The sequence below is a fragment of the Nycticebus coucang genome, chromosome 7 (assembly GCF_027406575.1).
Source record: "Nycticebus coucang isolate mNycCou1 chromosome 7, mNycCou1.pri, whole genome shotgun sequence".
Taxonomy (NCBI): Eukaryota; Metazoa; Chordata; class Mammalia; order Primates; family Lorisidae; genus Nycticebus; species Nycticebus coucang.
The window spans coordinates 52,141,943-52,164,714 of record NC_069786.1 but is presented as its reverse complement, the minus strand read 5'-3'; the positions used below and the strand labels follow the sequence as shown (position 1 = coordinate 52,164,714).

The 22,772-nt window shown below is 36.8% G+C and overlaps 1 protein-coding gene across 2 annotated transcripts in view; it reads right to left on the bottom strand.

Moving 5' to 3' along the window:
- GPD2 (glycerol-3-phosphate dehydrogenase 2) overlaps nucleotides 1-22,772 on the bottom strand; it is a 147,436-nt gene that overhangs the window by 4,155 nt on the left and 120,509 nt on the right. For both annotated transcript variants that reach the window (XM_053596966.1, XM_053596965.1), the window contains exons 10-16: nucleotides 12,550-12,684; nucleotides 12,123-12,298; nucleotides 11,433-11,564; nucleotides 10,309-10,467; nucleotides 2,732-2,844; nucleotides 2,559-2,637; nucleotides 2,269-2,367 (exon numbers count right to left, since the gene is read on the bottom strand). In XM_053596966.1, the coding sequence (XP_053452941.1) occupies nucleotides 2,269-2,367; nucleotides 2,559-2,637; nucleotides 2,732-2,844; nucleotides 10,309-10,467; nucleotides 11,433-11,564; nucleotides 12,123-12,298; nucleotides 12,550-12,684 (893 nt within the window). The remainder of the gene's footprint in view (nucleotides 1-2,268; nucleotides 2,368-2,558; nucleotides 2,638-2,731; nucleotides 2,845-10,308; nucleotides 10,468-11,432; nucleotides 11,565-12,122; nucleotides 12,299-12,549; nucleotides 12,685-22,772) is intronic.

Genomic DNA, 22,772 nt, shown 5'->3' with positions numbered 1-22,772 from the left:
ATTTTTATCCAATGGATAAAATCAGAATTAGTCTTGAAATTACATGCAGTCAGCAGGCAAAGGCCTTTAATCTGGAAGGTACTTTGCAATTATGAGCATGGGGATTTTGTTCCATTTCAAGTTAATGTGATTTTAACTATTTGCTTTTCTTGATCTCACTTCCTCAATCTTTTTTTATTTATTTACTTTAAAAAGCACACATTTAGCCATTCATCAGAAAAAAAATATACGTGAAAATTCTCAAAATATGTTTAGGGTCATAGATTTTAGGCTCTAGAGATGCATTTCTTAAAAATAGCTCTGAATAAGTGTCAGAATTTCATGACCTTATTAAAAGCTGTTCACAAGCTATCACTTATTAGAGATGGACTCCTACATGCAGAAGCCCAAACTTAGAAATAAAGACATGTAACTCAGTAATACCTATAATGATCCTTCTATGAAGGTTGTTGAAAACCTGTACCTATATTCAAAAAAGATGTTTAATATGTCAAATGTGAGTTCTTACTCTTCAGAAGAGGAAAATATTTTATACAAAAAGTGCTAAAGACACACATTACCTCTAAGGGATGGCGTAATATACAGAATGCTGATATCTCAAGACAGAACAATTTATTGTTTATTGTTTTGTCTTTGATGTCAGGAAGACCTTCAAAGCTTCTCAGAGCTAATAAAACTGGCAAAGCTAGAATTTTTTTTAGCAATACATGATGCACAAATCTCTGAAAACTCAACTGTACCTAGAAACCATATTACAAGAAAAAATAACATTTAGGTGTGAATATATTTCATGGGAAATACGGTCAGCATTTCTTAAGTTGAAAATGACACTCTATGTATTTGTACTTAGGAGAAGCATGAATAGTCTCTTTCATTTTGAATTGGACAAGAAATACTCAGTTATTAAAAAAATTCTATAAGAAAACCTGGAAATGGTTAAAATTATTTTGCACATTTTTGACTCTAGTGCATTCAAGAAAATTACTTAAAGATCAAGCCATATAACATATCCCCCAAATTAGATTGTTATTGTTTCTAAAACCGTAATTCTTTTAACCCTAAATTCTGCTGTTTATTTACAACAGACATGAAATGAAACATAAGCCATTTCTTTGAAGTTTTCTGAAATTCTGAGACAAACAATACAATATCCTTAGAAAAACTACACAAAATATGCATTAGGTGGTATTCAGTTCCCAAGCATGAATTTTAAGCACAATTTAAAATGTGCATTTAGTTAAACAGTAGCTAAAGAACTAAACATTCTTTTTTGTAATGCTGGACACAACCTGTGAAAATTTTCTGCATTTAGATTCAACAATGCTCTTATCTGCAGCTCATCTCCAGAGAGACAATTACCATTTCCTTTGCCTTGATCTTGTTTGTTTAACTTGACACAGTGAAGAAAGGGCTGACATTGACCAAAATCCCCAGCATTAATTTATTTCATGTTCAGCATTCATCATTGCCATGGTGCAAGCAAGACCTGGCATTCATTTGAAATACCTGCCCAAGAAAAAAAACCCTGGCTGCTTGGAAACCAATACATTCTTCCTATGATCAGAGTTATACAGACAGCTACAAATAATGTATGGGTTGGTTGAATTTCTTTCTTTTAAGGAACTATGTGTAGCATCCAGTTTAAAGTTAAAGCAACAAAATTTATTTCCTGACTGGCTACAAAGATTAAACAACTGAGCCTTGAGTAAGTTGAAATTGTAAATGGAAATATTTAAATGTATGGTCTTGACCCCAGTGTACAGATTTCCTTCCTTTAGCTTTTCTGGTTCTTTACAACGTAAGAATCTAATAATTACATTCTCTATAATTCTTAAATGAATAGACCAATAACTACTTAAACTTCCTCTACGAAAAATTACTTTCCACATTGGAAATATTGTGCTGCCTGTTTTGAAAGAGGCATAGAAAATTCCAGGAGGGACAGACATATTGGGGCATACTTCTTTAAAAAGCATGCTTCATATTCAACCATTTAAACCATAAATAGCTTGGCTTTAATTTCAATTAACTGACCTAACAGAACGTTCTTATAAAAAAAAACAAACAAACAAAGAACAAAAACACGCACCAAAGTACTGCCTTATCCTTGAGGGCAGATGTTTTACCTTTGCTGGTTTCAAGCTTTCTTCTTTTTCAGAACAAAATGACAATGACCTTGTCTTAAAAATCCACTCTTGAACATCCATTTATGATCATGACAACCAAAAGTCAGAAGCAAATATATTGTTTCCATTCACCACAACTCACCTGCAAAAATTCATTGAGTTCAACCTGTCCATTTTTATTTAAATCTACTTCATTCAAAATTTCATGTAGTGTATTTTCATCCATCTGGATATTGATACTCTAAGTAAAAGAAAAGCACAGAATAATGAGATTTAATTATAAATAATGCATATACTCTTATTAATGTTACTGAACTTTTAAAAATGACAATAAAATATTACATGTAGAACGTATCAGATGAGAAAAAATATCTAATACCACCTTTATTTTATTCTCCTATCAGAGACTGATACTGAAGCAAAGAAAATTACCTCTAATACCCGCTGAACATCAACAATAGTAATAAAGCCTTTCTGGTCTGCATCAAACTTATGAAATCTCTTCTTGTACCTGGAACACAACATTGAATAATGGAAAAATATCCTAACATAGATAAGGAAAACAAACAAACAAAAAAAGAAATAAAGAAACTTATAAGAAGTACCGATCAATGTCTGAAGGCATCAGGCTAATCTCAGAGCGGTCCGTTAGCTGTTCTGATCGAGATTTATAGCCCATTTCATAATACAGAAACTTCTTGGCTGTTTCAAGTTCTTCCTAAAACAGAAACACACGCGATGTTCAAAGTTTTATGGAAAGAATTATTGACAGTTTTGCCCCTTTTTTTCCATTCATCTTCAAAAAAAGATCTTCACTTATCTGACCAGCATGATTCCAGGTTCACTGAGGTACAATTTATATTCAATAAAACGTATAGTCCACCATGATTAAAATCTAGAAGATATCTATTCTCCTAAAACCTTCCTCACGTCTATTTGCAGTTGCAGTTGATCTTTCCCCTGACCTCTATCCCCAGGCAACCATTGATCTGCTTCCTGTCACCAGAGCTTTCCTCTCCTGGAATTTCATATAAAGTGTTTCATATGGCATGTAGCCTGGTGTCTGACTGCTTTCACACAGCAGAATGATCCTGAGCTTCACTCATTTTGCTGCAGGTTTTGATATTTCATTTAGTTTTACTGTGAGAATTCCCATACAGAAATGATCAGCAAAATCTACAGGACCAAATCTTTGTAGTCTGAAGACAAAAAAAGCAACTAAAAGCGAAGGCATGTAGGATTAGGGCAACTATTATCAAGTGGTATGAAGTGCCAAGGCAGCCTTGTGAGATTAGCTATGCTGAAACTTTTGCTACTGGGGTTCGGATAGTTGAAAGTTGCAGAATCATGAGAAGAAATAAGCTATCCTCAGTAGTCACTCTTCCTATTCCATGTCCCAGCCTCAACTGATGCTACTACTGCAAAAACTCTTTCTTAGTTTTCATTTTGTCACTCTCCCATTCTAATAACTTACAAAATGACTCCATTTTAGTGCGTATTTTTCATAAATCTCTCTTACCTGGCTCCCCACCACCACATACACTTTTCCTCATGCATACACTTCTCAACCTTATTGACGTGTGCTGGCCAACTGACCTCCTTTGGCCAATGGGACATGAATGGGTATGATATATACCAATTCTGTGTAAATGCTTTAAAAGGCAGAAAAGGACAAACTGTGCGTATTCTCCCTTATATGAACATATGGACGTAGAGAGTAGAAAAATAGGTAAAAGAGCCTGGGAGTGAGTGGAGAAGAGGCGAAGGATGAAAGACGTGGATTAAAGGGTGAAAACATATAGTAAAATCAAAGGAATAAATTCAGTATTTGATAGCAGAGTAGAATGACTGTATTCAACAAAGATGTACTATACTTGGGCGAGGAACGCCCTGAAACCCTAACTGAATCACCATGCATTATATATAGGTAACAAAAGTTTTCCTGTACCCTATAAATTTGCACAAATACAAAACCTTAAAACCAGCTTTTTAGAAGTGACTTTCAAGGTTTGTTTAGCCTTTCCCATTGCTATGCCGTAAGAAGGGCACGTTTCAGATGAGACGCGAGCCAACCTTGAAATCCAGAGAAGAGCCCCAGCAGTTAGTATGCAGCCTTCATGTAATATAAGTGGAAAAGGAATGCTTGGTAGGATGAGCCACTGACATTTTGAAATTTCCTGTTGCACAGTATAATCTAGCAAACACTGACTGATACAAGTCTTAAATTCTCCAACATCCATCACTGGTTTCCAAAATCTGGTTTGGAGAAGAGGGCCAATTTACATCAGTAAAAGGAAGATAATATTAATAAAACAATGGCACGCACATTTGCATGAAACGTGTTTTTATGTGTTTGTTCATGTCAGTAATAAGACCTCTGACTCTTTTTTCTGGAAAAGATACTTTTTCTGGGATTATACTTTCTTATTTTCCTTTCTCTTGGGAACCAGATACTAAAAATGTTCTTCCTTATTGCTCTTAAATAGCAAAATAAAAAGTTATCAATACTAATTCTCTCAAATTAAAAAATAAGTTGAAATTCTATGCACATGCATATATATAATGTATAACAGACATAAAACTGGTCTGTGAGGTCTTCATCTACAAGGGCATTCCTTGCTGACAGAGTTCTCTTTTCACATGAGAAAATTTACCAGTTGTCATAAATAAAATTATTTTCCTTTCCACCAATTTTGCCTGGCCTTTTTTGACAAAACTGGTTTAAAATTCATCTCCTTGGAAACGCCATCTCTGATGCCGCCTTTCAACAACAACCTCTTCCTCAGATTCCTCCTCTCATTGCCTGTGTGATTTATCAATACTCCATCAAGCAAGGAATCATGAAAAATCAAAGCTGGAAGAGATTTCTCCTTGAAAGTCACATAATATGCTTTTCTAACCCAACATTTTTTTTTTAATGACACTGCAAAAAATGGAAGTATGAAGCTTCCGACACTGCTCTAGTAACAGAAAGGTAATTTTATACCACTGAAGGTAGTCCATAAAGAGATGGTTCCAATCATTAGCAAGTTTATGTTGAGGTTAAATCCTACTTCTTTACAATTCATCTAATTTGTTTGGGATTAGCAAAACTTTCCTATAGTAAAACACACAGAGGTTCCCCGGCCCCATATCACAGGTTACCAAATATTTAAAGATAGCATCATGGGCTTTCCTCTTTAGAGTTTTCTTTTAGTCTCAACTACTCTTCTGTCTAAGACATGATTTTGAATCCCTATGCCACGGGCGGTAATTTTTTCTAGACCACAACTGGTCTGCCTTATAATTCAGTTATCAGAACAAAAACATAATATTTCAACAGAGATCTGGCAAATACCTAGAAGGGAGTTACTATCAGCTTTATCAATCTAGATATATGATTTCTATTAATTCAGTTTAAGATTGCAATTGGATTTTGAGGCAGCTGTAGACCACTATTAATGGCTATACATTCACAGTTAACTAAAACCATATTTCTTTTTCACATATGTTACTATTAAGCCTTGTCAAATCTATCTTGAATGGATGGAGTTGTTTTTCTATCTAACATAAAGTTTGCCATTTATCTATTAAATTATACCCTAATGAAATTTCACCCTTTGTTTCATTTCACCATTAAACATTCACTTCCCTTCTAGTTCTTGTTATTAGTATACCAAAGATACCATCAACATAATAATCTAATCACTTGAACCAAGGTAGACTAGGTCAAGACCAAGGACAGACTTCTTATAATCTGCTATGACAGACCTTTTCTGATCTCAACATTGGTCATTCAACTGATCACAAATCTACAAATTTTGCAAAGATATCACATGGGGATTTACAGAATACTTTACAGAATCCAATATTACGTCTCTAACATTTCCCTAATCTAACCATCTCTTTTTTCTAAGTAAAAAGATGAGATGTTTGAAATGATTTTATGTAAGCAATCCCTTACTAGCTTCCAGTGACCGCTACTTCTTGCTAAATGCTGATAAAACAAACTTAAAATACTATAATCTAGAAAACCACCCAGGATCAATGCCAAATCCACTGATATCTAGGTTGCAAACTATATTGCAAACTATGTTTTTCTTTCCCCTCATTTTTTAAATTTGGTATTGCATTTGCATACCTTCTGTCTTCTGATCCCTTTCCTATTGGCTGAATATTATAAGGATCAACAGTAGGTAAATAATCCCAACTGCAGATTCTCTGGGATATAATTTTTCTGGGCTAGCATAAAACTTAGAGTAGCCTCCTATTTGAATATCTATTTGCTCTTACCAATATTTGTATTTTACTCTTTTCACATGTGAAAACCAGAGAGAGAGAAGAAATAACACATTGGTATTAAACTCTAAGTTTATAATTTTCCTTTCCCTCCAATATTCAAGAATGTGATGTTTGTCACCTAAAGCAAAAATCTAGGTTAGGGCTTGAATTTTTTTAATTTTTAGAAGTTATTTTTGGTGCTCTTAGCATTTATTCCCCAACATTCAAAAACAACACCTGACACTATTCATATATATCCATGTTGTTCCTGATACACTTCCTTTCATTGTTAAGCATTTGTCTCCCAAATTTTTATTTCTTTTTTATTGGCTCGCTTTGTCCACAGTCACTCATGTCCTCACTTGTGCCCCTTTTTCCTCCCTATTGACATCAATGTTGAAAAAAAATTCTTTTTATGAGACTCGCTCAACCTATTTAAGCATCTTCTCTTTACAAGTTTCAATAAAACATGTATCTTTTGCCTGAATGTTCTAAAATTTATCTTACCAAATCCCACAGAGCAGCACTTCCCAAAATATGTCTTAAGCATTAGTAGTCTTCCTTTGCACCCAGCTCTCACAAAAAATGAGAGTTGGGTCTGTCTCCAGATAAGTTCCCTTTCGGAAAATGAAAACACACATAACCATTTTCAAGGTTCCAGATTATCTGCACTAGAGAAAACAGTTTTATTTAACTCAGAATTCCCACACTCTTTTGACCAGGTAGTTGCCTTTTCACATGCACTAAGTCCTGCCCTGCAGACTACAATTTGGCAGTGTCATTCTCTCTAAACACACCTCCCCACTTCTCTATCCATCCCCAGCTCCCTCAGACATCGCCTTCCTCCTTAATTAATTCTTCCAAGTTGGCAGAATTTTGATCTTGAATAACAGTTTCTCTAAATATTTCTCTAAATTTTGGAAAATGTACATACATTTCAGAGATACGTATGTTTGTAACCACCCAATTACATGTCAAGATCCTTGCAACTATGAGCTATTTATTATTCTCCTAAAATATCTGGTACAGTGTTCAGTATACAAGTCACTCATTAAGTATTGACCGGTAAGAACAACCACAATTCATCTACAGAGAGTTATTTATCACCTTGCTCCTCTTTCACTTTTGCAGGTTAAATAATCCCAATGCTTTTAACCTTTTCTCAGAAGTCCAACTTGTAACCTTTTAATTCTTTTTTCTCCTTCTTCTTTGTTCTCTCTAGACTGTCCACAGCTCTCATTAATACTCCTTTGTCTCACATACTGAGTAATAACTCTAAGTCTTTTATTTATGTTTCTTTGTTAAAGAGGATGGGAGGGTGTTTCTGAGCACATAAATCTGCTCATAAAATTTGAACTGAAGTTGAAACCAGCTTTCCCAGGAAGGCCAAACACAACCAGTTTATAAAATTTCCACCCTTCTTCCTCCCTCCTACAGCCTGAATTCATAGCAAAAAAATATGTTCCTGCATATTCAAATCATCCCAACCATAATTTTTAGAAGAACAAATTATCCTCAAAATTTCTATATGGTGAAAATGACTGGCAATAGTTCAGGAGTGAGATTCCTTCCTGTGCTCCCTCTGTATAGTGTGTTAGCTGAATGCACTGAAACTCAAGCCTAGGAGAGCTACAAGCCAGTCAGCTAAGGCAGGGGCAGGGGGCAGGGCAGGGCGAGGAGGGCTCTCATACCAGGATCAGAACACCTGGTGTTCAATCCCCGGCCCACAGTTGACTGCTTGTATGAATTCCAACAGGAACTTAGTCAGTGAGCTTGCTTCTTCTACTATAATAAGTCTTTTGTATCTTTTGCCTCCACTAATATATTACATTAAAGTTACTGAAGAATTTTTAAAATATGAGCCTCCTAAAGATTCTCACTCGGACAGTCTAAAATGAAGCCTCGGAATCTTCCTTTCCCCCCACATTTCCAGGTAATTCTTAGGGAATCTACAACAGAATGAGAATGCTTGAAGGACAGGCCACATGCTCACTTCTTTCCTGCACCTTCAGCACAGATACTCATAATGTCCATGCCACGTAAGACACAGCAAGGAGATGTCTGTCTATGAACCAGGAGGCAGGGTTCCTCCAGACCTCAAATCTACTGGTGTCTGGACCTTGGACTTCCCAGCCTCTAAACAGACATTCGCTGTTTAAGCCACCCACTCTAAGGTATTTCTGTTAGAGTAGTCCAAACAGACTAAAAGACACACTTTCTTCCTTACCTTCTGGGTCATGACTCCCTCTTGAGTCTTCTCATACCTCCTCCAATTTCATTAGCATTACTTTCTTTTTTCCTGGATTCTTCTTACCTCCTCAACTTCTAACTTTTTATGTGCAATAGGAGTCAGTCTTTGGACCCCTCCTGTCCATAATTGTCTGTAGTTAACTACACTAAATATCAACTCATATTTGTATTTCCAGCCCAGGCCTCCCCTACAATTTCAGGGTGAAACAGCCAGTGATCTAGACCATATTTTAATAAACTGAAGCACTAAGAAAGGATAGCAGCTGTGGGGAGGGAAACTATTACTATGATCCATGTGACAGACGTTAGTTTCCTGAATCAATGTGGCGGTAGTTGAATGTGTGAAGGGATAGTTGAATTCAAGCCATTCCTTGAAGACTGATTTGACAAGATGTGTTGGTGGACTTAAATAAGGTGTGAGAGAATATATGAAGTAGGATATTACTGTTTTGGCCTGCGCAACCAAAAGGTAGAACAGCTATTTACGACATGGAGAAGTCTTTAGGAGAAGTAGTTTGGGAGAGCTAAAAAGAGATCAGGAGAGGTGTTCTAGAAAGTAAAAGAAAAGTTCAAGAAGGAACACGGAATCAACTAGGTCATGATGAAGGTCATGATGAAGGTCATACGAAATGAGGACCGAGGCTCAGTGCCTGTAGTGCAGTGGTTAGGGCACTGGCCGCACGCACTGGGATGAGGGCTGAGGCTCAGTGCTCGTAGCGCAGTGGTTAGGGCACTGGCCACACGCACTGGGGCTGGTGGGTTTGAACCCAGCCGGACCTGCTAAACAACAATGACAACGGCAACAAAAAAATAGCCAGGCATTGTGCCTGGCCACAATGTTCCAGCTACTTGGGAGGCTGAGGCAAGAGAATCACTTAAGTCCAGGAGTTGGAAGTTGCTGTGAGCTGTGATGCCACAGCACTCTACCGAGGGCAACATAGTAAGACTTTGTCTCAAAAAAAATGAGAACCAACAGCTACCAAGTATAAGGAGCAACATGTTGGTCACTGGGGAGACTGACCAGAGCTAATACAACAAAGTGATTTCAGAAGAACCTAAATGGAATGGTTTCAAAATAGACTTGGGGAAAAGGAACTAATCCCAAGGAGCACAGAAAGTGTTTTACGAACAAATATCCAGAAATGCTGCACATGCCTGTTTATCACAGTAGTTTGAGTTAATTAAAAAACATAGAGTCTTCTGCTTCATACAAAACACCCAATCTTGTGAAATATGTGTGTGTGACCATGTAAGCATCACTGGCCTTTAAATCTGAACATAAATATAAAATCTCAAACGACACAAACGATAAGCACTTGGTGGTCAGGCAGTAAAACCACTATTTTTTACCAAAGGCCAATTAGTGGGAGTGTGAATTTCACTGGGTATGTTCTAAGATTGTTTTCAATGAAAACTATAAAAGGTCCTACCCCACCATCATTATTATCTTTCTTCTTCAGGAATTATAACCACAAATTTAAGAGCATTTTTCTTTAAGAGATTTTCCAAGAATAACTGAAGTTTGGTACAAGACAACACTAAAGACACACACACACGCAGACCCTGCAAGAAATCTGGGTCATCATTAAAAATTAGGCTGGACGCTACTAACAGACCAAACCATTTCACGCATATAATGGGAACTGTAGTTTTAAAGACTTGTCTATAATACCTCTTTCTTATAATCATCCCAGTTCAGTTCTCTGCCCATCAGTTCAACAATCCTGGGTAGGGCTTCCTCGGCGGCCTGGACGTTTAGAAACGCCAGGCGAGTGCGCCGTGAAATCATATCCACTGCGGTGCAGGCATACTCCTTAATCCCATATTTCACCTGAGTTTGAATTAGAGAAATATTATTAATTTAGACCTTTATTTAGAAAGAGGAAATAAAGTTTCACTGAAAAAACAAATTAGTGCTTCAGAAAGGTGGCATTTTTCTTTATCCTCTCTGGTTCTCCAGCGAGCATGAGACAAATAGTGGCATCATACAGATCCTCCATCTGCCTGCCAAAGGAGGTTGGGAAAATGGGATGAATTGGACAGGAGCTAATGCTTCTTCCTGAATGGAGCCCGACATACACATGCAAACTGCATCACTTCTCATTAACCATCCACAATAACCACCGCACTCTCTTCACTTATACACAATAACCACCGCACTCTCTTCACTTATACACAATAACCACCGCACTCTCTTCACTTATACACAATAACCACCGCACTCTCTTCACTTATACATAATGGAGATGTTAATTTACGCAGCTGAACAGGCAAAGAACAAGTATAAAAAGTTACGGTCTCATCTCTTAGATTGACCAGGGGACAGAAACCCTGAATTCAATCCATAGGTAAATGCTTAACGAATGTCAGTGGATTTACAAATAAATACATAGCATGGTCTCTGGTTTCAGAAGACTTGAAAGCTTAATGAGAAACAAGGTTTAAGTCTTCAAAAAATTGTCACATGAATGTATGTCACCTGGCAGGACATAGGTGGGACAAACATAAAGAGCTACAAAATCACTAAAGGGACAACTGTGGATTAATATGATTTAAAACAGCTCTATGGAGGAAAAAGATCCATATTTTATTACTACCACTATTGATATCACTTTGGAAATAAAATTGAAATCCTATAAAGGAAATAATCTGCCCTGGAAAGTCATTTTATTCCAGGTTGTAGTGACACATGTGCAGTAAAACTTAGCTACATATAATTTTCAAAGAAGATAAAAAATGAACAGATGAAAGGTATCCCGTGGCAGACAAGAAAATCCCACGTGCCCATTCACATACCTCTGCTTCAATATATGGGAATTCGGACACAAGTCGCACTCCAACAATAGGCCACCTCTTGCCAGTCACACTTGCCATTTTGGCCACCTCGAAAGCCTTATCACCGTAGGTGGCTGCAAGGTGTTGCGCCACCTAGAAAAACAAAACTGCATTAGGCAGGTACTTTGAATACCAACGTCTCCCAGGTACAAAGCCAAAAAGGCACGTGCCTATCTTGTCAGTTTCTTATAGCCTGTAACTAATAGCTCTTGCAGAGTATTAGATTGCGAGTCTGTGGGCGGAACCCACTTGGGCTTCGAGTGCTTAGGCAAGCACTAACACTACTACCCATGCATTACTGCGGCAGTGACTGATGAAGCTTCAGCTTCGCTTTGCTCCAGACATCACTTCTGAAGAACAGCATTCCTTATGCTTGAGATGGAAAGAACTGGAGATGTCATGTCTAGGAAACAACCAAATAAACTCTGGGTTTTAATGAAACCTTGCTAAAAATCTACGTGGCTCCTGGGGCAACTAAAGCAAAGTAAGATCATCCCCTTTTCCTAATTTATTTCCACAGTACCCATACGGAAACATGCCGAGCAAAAGAAAACTCTAAATTAAGAAAGTCGCATCGTGGTTGCCAATTCTGTTCCCGGCAACAGTGAGAGATTACGTACAAAGTAGGATGACATGGCAACGCAAACCCACCTCGCTTTCAAGGCCGTAATCCTGGACAAGCCTAATATAGAGTGTGGGGCTCCAATCTTTCCCCCCTTGAAGGAAAAGCCCAACCGTTCTGCTTGGTCCTGCTTTCAAATTGTGAGTCTTGACAGCAGCATTGACGGTATCTTCTGCCATAGATCGATACGTTGTCCACTTCCCACCTACAAAGAAGTTGATGGACAAGTGATTAGGTTGACGTGCCTTACTTTTCACACAATTAACCATTTATCAGCTTGTTAATAACACAATTCACCGGTTGTTTATAGAAAATGTGGCTAAGTTATGTGTAAGGCTTTACTCAGAATCATAAAAAGAAAATCCTTCTTCATGAGAATTAAAAGAGACTTGGTGGGACATTTTAAGTCCAGCTCATATGTAAAGCACATCCAAATGACAAGGCAGGATCTCATACCTGCTATAGTGACAAGGCCACTCTCGCTGACATCTACAACATGATTTCGGGAGATGGACTGAGTATCTGCAGACTTGGGATCTGTCACCAGGGGCCGGATACCACTCCAGGCTGCCAGGACGTCCCCTCTTCTCACTGATGAGGGTTGTAAGTATTACTCAAACATATTTCAAGAAAAATGTTAATAATTAATAAGGAAAGAGTTCAGTGATAAGCACACACATGTCTGCACTTAAAAAGCAGAGAGAACCCTTAACTATAAGAACCAAGTGAATGGATAGGTGCAAGAAAAACTCTTGAAGAATTATTTTGTTACAAAGATAATCTCCATGAAAAAAAGGAAAGAGCTTGGAAATCACTGGCACTGACACCGAAGAGGAGGCCATGAAGCAAATCCCAGCAACTTTCCAGCTAAGGCCATATACAGTGGCTACAATCACAGAAAAGGGGGAAAAACAGAAATAAATACCAACTGAGAGGCTTAGGATTTGTTAAATTTCTTTCCAGAATATGCCTTGCTGTCTTTTCTTTTTTTTTTTTGTAGAGACAGAGTCTCACTGTACCGCCCTCTGGTAAAGTGCCGTGGCGTCACACGGCTCACAGCAACCTCTAACTCTTGGGCTTACGCGATTCTCTTGCCTCAGCCTCCCGAGCAGCTGGGACTACAGGCGCCCGCCACAACGCCCGGCTATTTTTTGTTGCAGTTTGGCCGGGGCTGGGTTTGAACCCGCCACCCTCGGCATATGGGGCCGGCGCCCTACTCACTGAGCCACAGGCGCCGCCGAACTTGCTGTCTTTTCTCAGAGACAACAAAGATCCTTATTAATTAAACAAACAAATCTAGGACAGGGTATTTTTCCCCCTCATCCATATAGGGTATTTTTTCACCCTCTTTTTGAGCACTTCCAGCAGGCCTGCCACTGTGCAATGCACTGGGGAGCCACCTCTCAACTCAGTCTCACAAAGCCCCACAGCAGTGCTTATTATTCTCACCCAACAGGTGAGAAAACAGATCAAAAAAGTGTAAGCAACCAAGTTGTTGCCCAAGATAAAGTTTTTTTTTTCCTTCACCTTTGAGAAGATAGCAGTTCATAAACTTCTTATATCAGTAGAATAACATCAGAATCTAGTTCTTTATGTTTTTAAAGCCCTCATTCTTACCCACCAAATTGTACTGTCAACTGCTGATCATTTCTAGACTCTTACCTTTTTTTTCTTATCCCACTATCTGTATAACTGACATAGAAACAGGTATACTAGTTCCTTCTAGTAGGTATACACTTGTGTGGAAGTTCTTCCAATACTTTAGATGCCATGAAATTGTCTTTATTCTCTGTCAAAACACAATTTTCCATCTATATCCAGAATCAATAAAATTTAAATCAGAACAGTTACGGAACAGCATTCAATACTGATCTTGAAATGACTGAGGGAAAAAGACCAGCTGTGCTTCTGGTCTGCCACCAGGGGCAAGGGCAAAACCCAAAGGCAGGGTTTTCAGAATTTATCCTTCTTCATCTAGATCAGCCTCAGGGATGGCTTTTCTTTTCCTTTCTCCATCAGGAAGCTGACTATGTGCAGTCACCCAACAGCTGCCTAAGAATACGGACTCCAGGGCAGGGGATGCCCACCTGATCCTGCTGCACTTTCTGTGGTGAATCAGCTAATCCATCCCTGGATAATAAAGGTATAAGTACAATTTTGCTTCAAGTATGCCTTGAGGTCATATGTGACCTCCTTCCTAATTCCCGTTATTTCACATATTGATAAAATATTGACTTTATATAATATCTTGAAAACTTCAAGAAAATGGGAAAACTAGATTTCTACATGCAAAAGGATGAAAGTGGATCTTTACCTTATGGTGCATACAAAAATTAATTCAAGATAGATCAAAGACCTAAACATAAGAGCTAAAATTATAAAACTCATAGATGAGAAAAGCCTCATGAGATTGGATTTTGTTAATTTCTTGGATATGACATCAAATACACAGAAATCAAAAGAAAAAATAGATAAAATGGACTTCATCAATATTAAAAACTTTTGTGCACCAGAAGACACTGTTAACAGAATGAAAAGGCACCCCATGGAATGGAGGAAATCGTTCCAATCACATATCTGATAAGACTACTTCATATATCCAGCGTATATAACTCTCAAAACGTAACAACAAGAAAACAAACAGCCCAAATTAACAAATGGACAAAGGACTTGAATATGCATTTCTCCAAAGAAGATATACAAATATCCAATAAGCACATAAAGACATTAGATGCCGCTAATTATTAATGGAAATACATATGAAAACCACAATCAGATACCACCTCCTATCCATTACAATTGCCACTATCAAAAACAAACAAAGCACAACCGAATTTAAGTACTGGGGAGGATGGAGAGAAATTGAAACCCTTGTACATTGCTGGTGAGATGGTAAAATGATGCCATTACTATGAAAAATGTATGATGGTTCTTAAAAAAAAATTAAACCTTTGGAATTAGCCTGTGATCTAGTAATTACACTTCTGGGTCTATGCCTAAAAGAACTGAAAGCAAAGAAAATTTGTACGCTCTTATTCCCAGCAATATTCACAATAGCCAAAAGGTGGAAGCAAACCAAGTGTCTCCCTCAGCAGATGAATAAACAAATACAGTATTATACGCACAATGAAATAGTATTCATACTTAAGAAGGAAATTCTGACACATGCAACAATACGGACGGGCCTTGAAGACATCATGCTAAGTGAATAGGCTAGTCACAAAAAGAAAAGTGCGGTATAATTCCACTTTTATGAGTGGAATGCTCTGAGTGCTCACACTCATAGAGGGAGAAAGCAGAATCGTGGTTGCCAGGGGTTGGGGGGGAGGGTGGTGGAGAGTTAATGTTTAATGGGTACAGAATTTCAGTCGAAGAAGATAAGTTTTGAAGATGTAAGGCGTGGTGGTTGCACAATGTGAAAGTACTTAATGCCACAGAAATGTTCACTTAAAGATAGTAAATTTTATGTTATGTATATTCAGCCACAATTTTAAAAATCAAGGTAAAAGGATAAATTGAGACAATTTACATTTCAAATTATGAGATGGTAATATTTTACATATAATATAGAAGTATCGGGACTTCTGTGTGCATGCTTTAGTTCAAATTAATAAATTCCATGCATGGAGCAGTTTTGTGAGCACAGAGCAGGCTGGATTTCAGCTCCCACTCGCCCACTGGTCATGTGCCCTTGTACACTAAATACCCTATATGGCTACATATGGCAGCTCCTGAAAAGTATTCAGGCATTATATATATGTGTGTGTGTATATATATAAATATAAAATATATATCTAGCAGACTCTTTGTGTAAAATGTCATAAAGACTCCTTGAAATATTTAAAAGACTCCTTAAAAAACCTCCAACATAAACATGCCTTACCAAGTACAGTAAAAAGGCCCTAATAACAAGTTATATTGTATGACAGATAGTCCCTCTGTTTTGATATAAAATGAATAATAGATCAGTGATAAAGATAAATCCAACTAAAGTAAGTTTGGCATATTTTAATGTACCTCCTTAAGGGCTATACTCTTAACATGATTATAATATTAATACCATAATCTGAAAGAGTAGGTACCCATATACCTCTAGGGAGTGTTTAATCAAATGGAAACAAAGGAAGAAAACATAATTAACTCATGAGGAAAGCCTAAGCCGTCTCGTTAATTGGAGACCATATGGGATCTCAACACTGAGATTCCATTCCTAGATCTGCCCCTCTGATGCGTGCACTGTCTTAAATAGATTTAATCCCAATGGCTTCCAAGGAATGGGGGTTAATTCCTGCTTTACACAATTCTACATGTCTTGTAAAACCTCAACACAAATAGAGCAAAGTGTTTTAATCTTTACCAAAAACCTAATTAGGAAATTACCACTATTTTCCATTAGAGCTCACATCGCCCTCTGAGATAAAAACAAAACTTAGCCAACCCACTCACAACGTCATTGTGGTTACCACACAGTCCCTCAAGTGTCTGTGAAATTCCTAAAGTAGCCACACTGATCAGGAATTTGGTTTCAACTCTTGAAGCTCTCTGACTAATTTTAAAATTATTTGATGGAAAATCAGATGTTCCAGAGTAAATCTGAGGCATCTGCAAATAATCTGTGGCAAATGCTTTACCTTTTCTAACAGGCAGAAAAACACATCTATGAAATTGAATTGTCTGAAACAAAAAGACCACTCAAGACCATTCAAGTTTTTCATGCATAGAGGAACATTAAGTAAAATACTGTGTATACTGATACCATTTTTAATCCTGATTTCTGTAATTGATACTAAAAAATAAAATAAAACAATAAAAAGAAAGGAGGAAAGAAAACGCTCTGACTAAGGAATAGTTCATCATGCGTTTTATTTTGCTTGACATCTTAGAGCTCATCTTTTTAGCCTGAGAATTATATCAGTTGAATGTTGGGATTAAACTTATTTAAAAGGATACATTTAAAGATAATCATATGTTCTTACTTAAAATTTGAGTTAATCTTTATGACCGGGAGGATTTTTATGTTATTATACCAGGAGGTTGTTGGGTCAGGTTACCTACCTGTCAGTTCTCTCCCAATCTTGAGAATTAATGATTCTTGTGGATTATTCAAAATTCTATTTGCTGCAGAAGTAATTTGCCTCGCCACTTGAATTCAGTAATGACTGTTCAGGACCTTAGGTAAAATCTACATCTATGGGACATAGCAGAGCTAAACATGAGACACTTAATTCTAAACTCTTGAATAAAAAAGAACTAACTTAGCCAACAGGTTTCTCTCTATATCACCTATTTATCCACAGTGGAAAGCTGTTAAACAAATGCTAATTAGAGTTTTCTTGAGAAAGAAATTTGAAATAGTATATGGGCAATTTGAATAAGGAATTACTAAGATATCTTTTAATTCTGCCTTGCAGCCATGTTATAACCACAGGGAAAAAACCCTAGGAAGAAACCGACTTGGAGGTGGTCGAGTGAAGATAAACAAGGGTCATGTATCTCAGACATTGCTAAATCACTAAGTTAATCACCTCTTGATGCTTCTTATGATATATATAGTTCTTGTTTTACAAGGTAAAGAATTTCTTTATTTTATTTAACAACAAAACCCAATTTCAATGACTCTATTATTTCCTTTTCTAAATTATTTAAATACCTCTAGATTCTGAACAGCAGCACTGTCCCATAGACCTTTCTGCAGTGATGCAAAAAAGTAACTCCACTGTCCAATTTACTAGCCATTAGCAGCTTGCAAATTAAAAAGTACTTGAAATGTTCACATGACTGAGGAACTAAATTTTAATTTCAGTTAATTTTAATTAATTTAAGTCTCAATAGCTACAAGTGGCTAATGGCTATCATACAACAGAGAGAAGCTCTAGAGTAAAAAGCCTCCAAGCAGGTCTCAGACTGTCCTGGGACGATCATCCTGGTTGGAAGCAGGAGACTTTCACCAGGGCCACTTTGCCCACGTCTTTAACGGAGCAGCCTTTCATTGAAATTAATTTAACTGCACTTCCTTTGCTCGTGAGAATGAAATGTCCTGTGATAGCCCCCAAACACTTTACTGTCATCCATGTTCCAAATAGATCATTTTGACCGGTCTACACCTTACTAATCTCATGAGTTCACAGAAATAAAACATATTTTTACTTAAGTGCTTCTACCCTCGAGTTCTTACCATGAAACTGGTTCTATCACACAGGTTGTGGCCAAGAGCAGCAGTAAGATTTACCTACTTTCACTCTCAATGGTATAACGTGAGAAGAAAATAATATAACCCAGGGTTTCTGTGCTTCAGAGCTCAAAGGCTCACCGGCTGTCACACTGCTAGAATAACTAAACAAGATTTCATTACTGTTCATCTCTTTCTCAACAAGTTGGAAGTCTTCAGCAATGTCAATTCAAATATTTCTCAATACCCTAAATATTACATCAATTAAAGGGTCACATAGAGTTACTAAATATTAAGTAAATTATAGCAGTCTCTGAATTTTTTATATCAAACTATAAGCTATTATTACAAAATCAAAAGCAAGAATACTTGGGCCTCTGAGGCATATGCTAGGCTTTAATAAGTTTCTAATGACGATGTGTTTAATAATTGGATACTACTTTCCAAAATAAGTGAATGATTTAAATATAACAAAATGAAAGGAAACAAAACTATTATTAAATAAAGTTGAAAAAATCCATCATTAAAGACCACTTATTAGAGTGCTTCCCCCAGATAGTACCCAGTTAATTTTTTTAGGTGCCAATTTCCAGATTGGTGGAGGAACCATGGTTTACCTCCAGTGTGTCTAAAAGCACTTGGCAATATTTTCAAAAGGTAGAGAGAAAGTAAAAAAGTCCTCTACCATCATGTTTTAAAATTATTTTTATTATATCCCTGATAAATAATACATTCGTGTTTCAGTATATTTAATACATTAAGGGTAAAATATAAACAGTAAAGTTGAATAGACAATTTTCACAGCTGGTTAAAAAAAATTAAGTATGATGTGATTGTTTTAAACAGTAATATTTTTACTCTTACATACTTGGCAAGACGAGTGTTTGTTTTAAAAATTAATAGAAAATGAAACCCACAGGAAGTGACAATTAAGAGCTAAATGTGCGGTTTGCTTCACATTAGTTATTTAGGGATACGTTTTGGGGGTGTTCTTTCTCATGTTTGCCACTTTCAAAAAAAAATCAATAAAAGGCATGTGAAAATATCTAAATGAACACAGGGGAAATAGTGTCAAAAATCAATACTTCTCTACCAGCATGTTTAACCTGCTGAAATGAAGTGTTAATCACAGAAATAAGACACCATTTTACATTTATAAACTAATGAAACTAGAAAAAGCAAAGCGCGTGACACTATAATTAAACAGCTGGAAGACATCCAAGTCTGTGTAAGTTGATAACCCTGGTACAATCTCTGGCAGTGAAAAGGCAGGTCTGCAGTGAGTTGATATGGCCAGCTCAGTTGTTAATTGAATAAGAGGCAATCTATAAACACTACTAATTGCATATGTGAAAACCTGTGTACAAGGAAAGAAGCTGCCTAGAGAAGCACTCCAGAAAAACTACATGGATAAAGCACTCGGCAAATCTTCTGTCTCTCTCAATCCCGTTAAGTCATAGCTTAGTTTTGCCACTGCATCCTTCTGATTAACCTCTACACAGCAGACTTAATGATACATTTTTCAAAAGATCATTTTTCTTCCTAACTCGATACGAACTGCAGAACTATCAATTACCCATTTCAGAAAAGAACAAACAAGTAATCTAGAAAATTCAGCCTGTGAATGTAAAGCTTTCTAAATTGTAAAAGAAGACATGGTCTTATTCCCAACAGGCAAAATGCTTTTCAGAATTGTTCTGACGCATTTTGCAGAAGTGTGGCAGCTGCTGTGAACAGCATGAAGTGTTAAGATTTGACACTTTTTTTTCCCTTAAGGATATAGCCATTTGGGGAGGCTCAGAAACTGTTGTTGGAATTTTACTTATCCATTTAATAAATCCTTTTAGAATGATTATTTCAATGCTGGTGAATGTAAAACATTATAGAACTATCGCTTTAGGAACTAAATCAAACTTTTTAATTTTTAAATCTGTAAAGAAGACTAGTTGGCCCAAGGGATTAGTTACGAGATATGACATCTCTTCTAGTTTAACATTCAAATCCAAATAAGGCTAGTGGAGAGCAAAGGTCATTGTCATTCTAAAGGTGTCTAGCAGCTTTCATGAAATGAATTGATAGACTTAATCCACTCCCTGGTGGATATAACATCACATCATGAAACTCAGAACTACCAATCAGAGTACTGCACAGGATTTAAAAGCACAAGTGTTAGAGCCGGATTACTTATACTCACATTATGGCTCCAAAGCTAATTAGTTACAGGCAAAAAACTTAACATTGCTGGGCCTCAGTTTCTTTAACTATAAAGTGGGACTTACAAGATAAACCTTGCAAAGTTGTCACAAGTAATCGAAAAGATAATATAGGAAATATGTTTAGCATAAAAGTATTCAGTAATGACAGAGTATTTAAAAATGAAACATACAAATATAAATATTAAAAACACATTTATCAACAGCATGTAATCAAATGACAAAGTAGTGCCTGAAACGGAAATTCTCTCACATTTCATGAATATAAAAGAGAAAATTGAGTTTCACCAATATTTCTGGGGGAAAAATACAAATTTGAATGTCCTCCCTTAAAGATACAGACCTACTTTAGCTAAGTGACATTCATTTATCAAATCAATTCCTTAATAGAAGGCCTTTAGTCAATGAGAAGTCTGAATGAAAAGAAACTATAAAGATTCATTCTTAATCATCTTTAAAAGGACAAGTTTATAAATAGGAAAGATATGATAGATGGTACATACAGGGAAATAAATAAAACCTAAGAAAGAGCTATCACTTTTGCTTTTACCCCAGGTATTTGCTACCTGGAAAATCCTTAATCTCAAAATATTCCCCAACCACCAGGAGAAGGGCCAATTTACAAGGTTTAGATATTAATTTTCACCACTTTTAGCAAACATCAGAATTAATAATAACTCTGTTAGTTTCACCAATATTCTGACTATGAAAATGTGTGTTAATTGAAAAGAGCATTATGGACCAACCAGGTATTGCCAAATCTTCCATTTATTTATTTATTGGCAGAATATGGACCAACCAGGTATTGCCAAATCTTCCATTTATTTATTTATTTATTTATTTATTTATTGGCAGAATAAAAATGACCCAGTCTCTGTGAGAGCCCAGGGATGATTTCACTGGTGGAGACTCCCACCTACAAATGGGCACAGCGACCTTCCATAACCTACATTAGCACATCCAGCTTCTCTACAGCATAAGCAGGTAATTTCTTATCCTTCCTGCAAAGGATTTTTAAGATTTTGGAAACTAGCAACATAAAGCCTCAGCTCTTAAATTAATTTGGTATAATGCATCAAAAATCTAAACTTTCTGATCGTAAGGCCCAGATATATGTCTACTTTTAATAAATTTATTGCTAAATACTGTATAAAGACTTCATAGAAGCTCTAGAAGCTCTAGTGGGTATATGAGTTGACTATTACCTATCATACAATGTTGACAGGCAGGATGACCAACATCCTGTGGAAATACAAAGGACAGGTAGTTTCTGAAGTATAAATATTTTGCCAAGATATTTTTCTGGAAGGAAAAGGCATCCCAGAGCAAGGCTTCAACCTAAAAAAGGCATGGAGGTTTCAAAGTATATGACCTGACTGGGAAACGATAAGTAATACAAGACAATTAGACCCTGGAATGCAGGAAGGGGATGTAGTGGAATATAAATGTGCAAAGACCAGTTGTGAAAAGCTTTATGTTCTATGTGTAAGAGAGTTTAGAATTTTTCCTAAAGTCAATGAGGAGACATCACAGGGACATTTTTGTTCAGGGAAATGATGGTCAGAGCTGTAATTTAGGAAGCAAGTTTTGATGGAAGGTTTAGACTGGATGGGAATAGAGAGGCCAGCTGGGGGCTGATGCAACTGCTCAAGTGAGAAATGACATAGGAATGAACCAGGGCAAAATACAGGGCTAGGGATTTGCACAGTGTTCAGAGTACTCACAGGTAGGACACGGAAAAAGAAAGAACCACCAAAGATGATTATGCCATTTCTAGTGTGAGTCACTAGATGGATAGTACACTATTAATCAAGATAGGAAATATAAAAGGATGTTGGGGGAACTTCTAGGGCTAGCCTAGGTAGAAAAGAGTATCACAATCACTGTGTAAGTTCTTTGGGGAAAATGCCTGGCACCCAAGTTAAAATGTCTCTATAAGAAAGTAAAGTTTGTTTGTTTTTTCCATTAAAACAAGCATACTTGTCCCTCTTTGCTAAGTCTACAAGTCAACACTGTACTATCCATGTAATAACAGGCCATTAAGCATCTTACAACACACAACTCCAGCCTTTTGTTTCTTTGTTTAATTATTTCCTATGGAAATCCTCTATCTGTAAATCAGATTCTCCCAAGTTGTAGAAATTAAACTGTGATGTAAATATTCCATCCTCTTCTGGAAGTGCATCAGTGCTCAGAGCTCAAGTGTGGTACTCCGACCTTGCCCTTAGAAATGATCAGAAAGGAATGCACAAGTTTCAGGTGGATGTAGAAAGCAGAAGAGAAAAGGCAATTTCTTT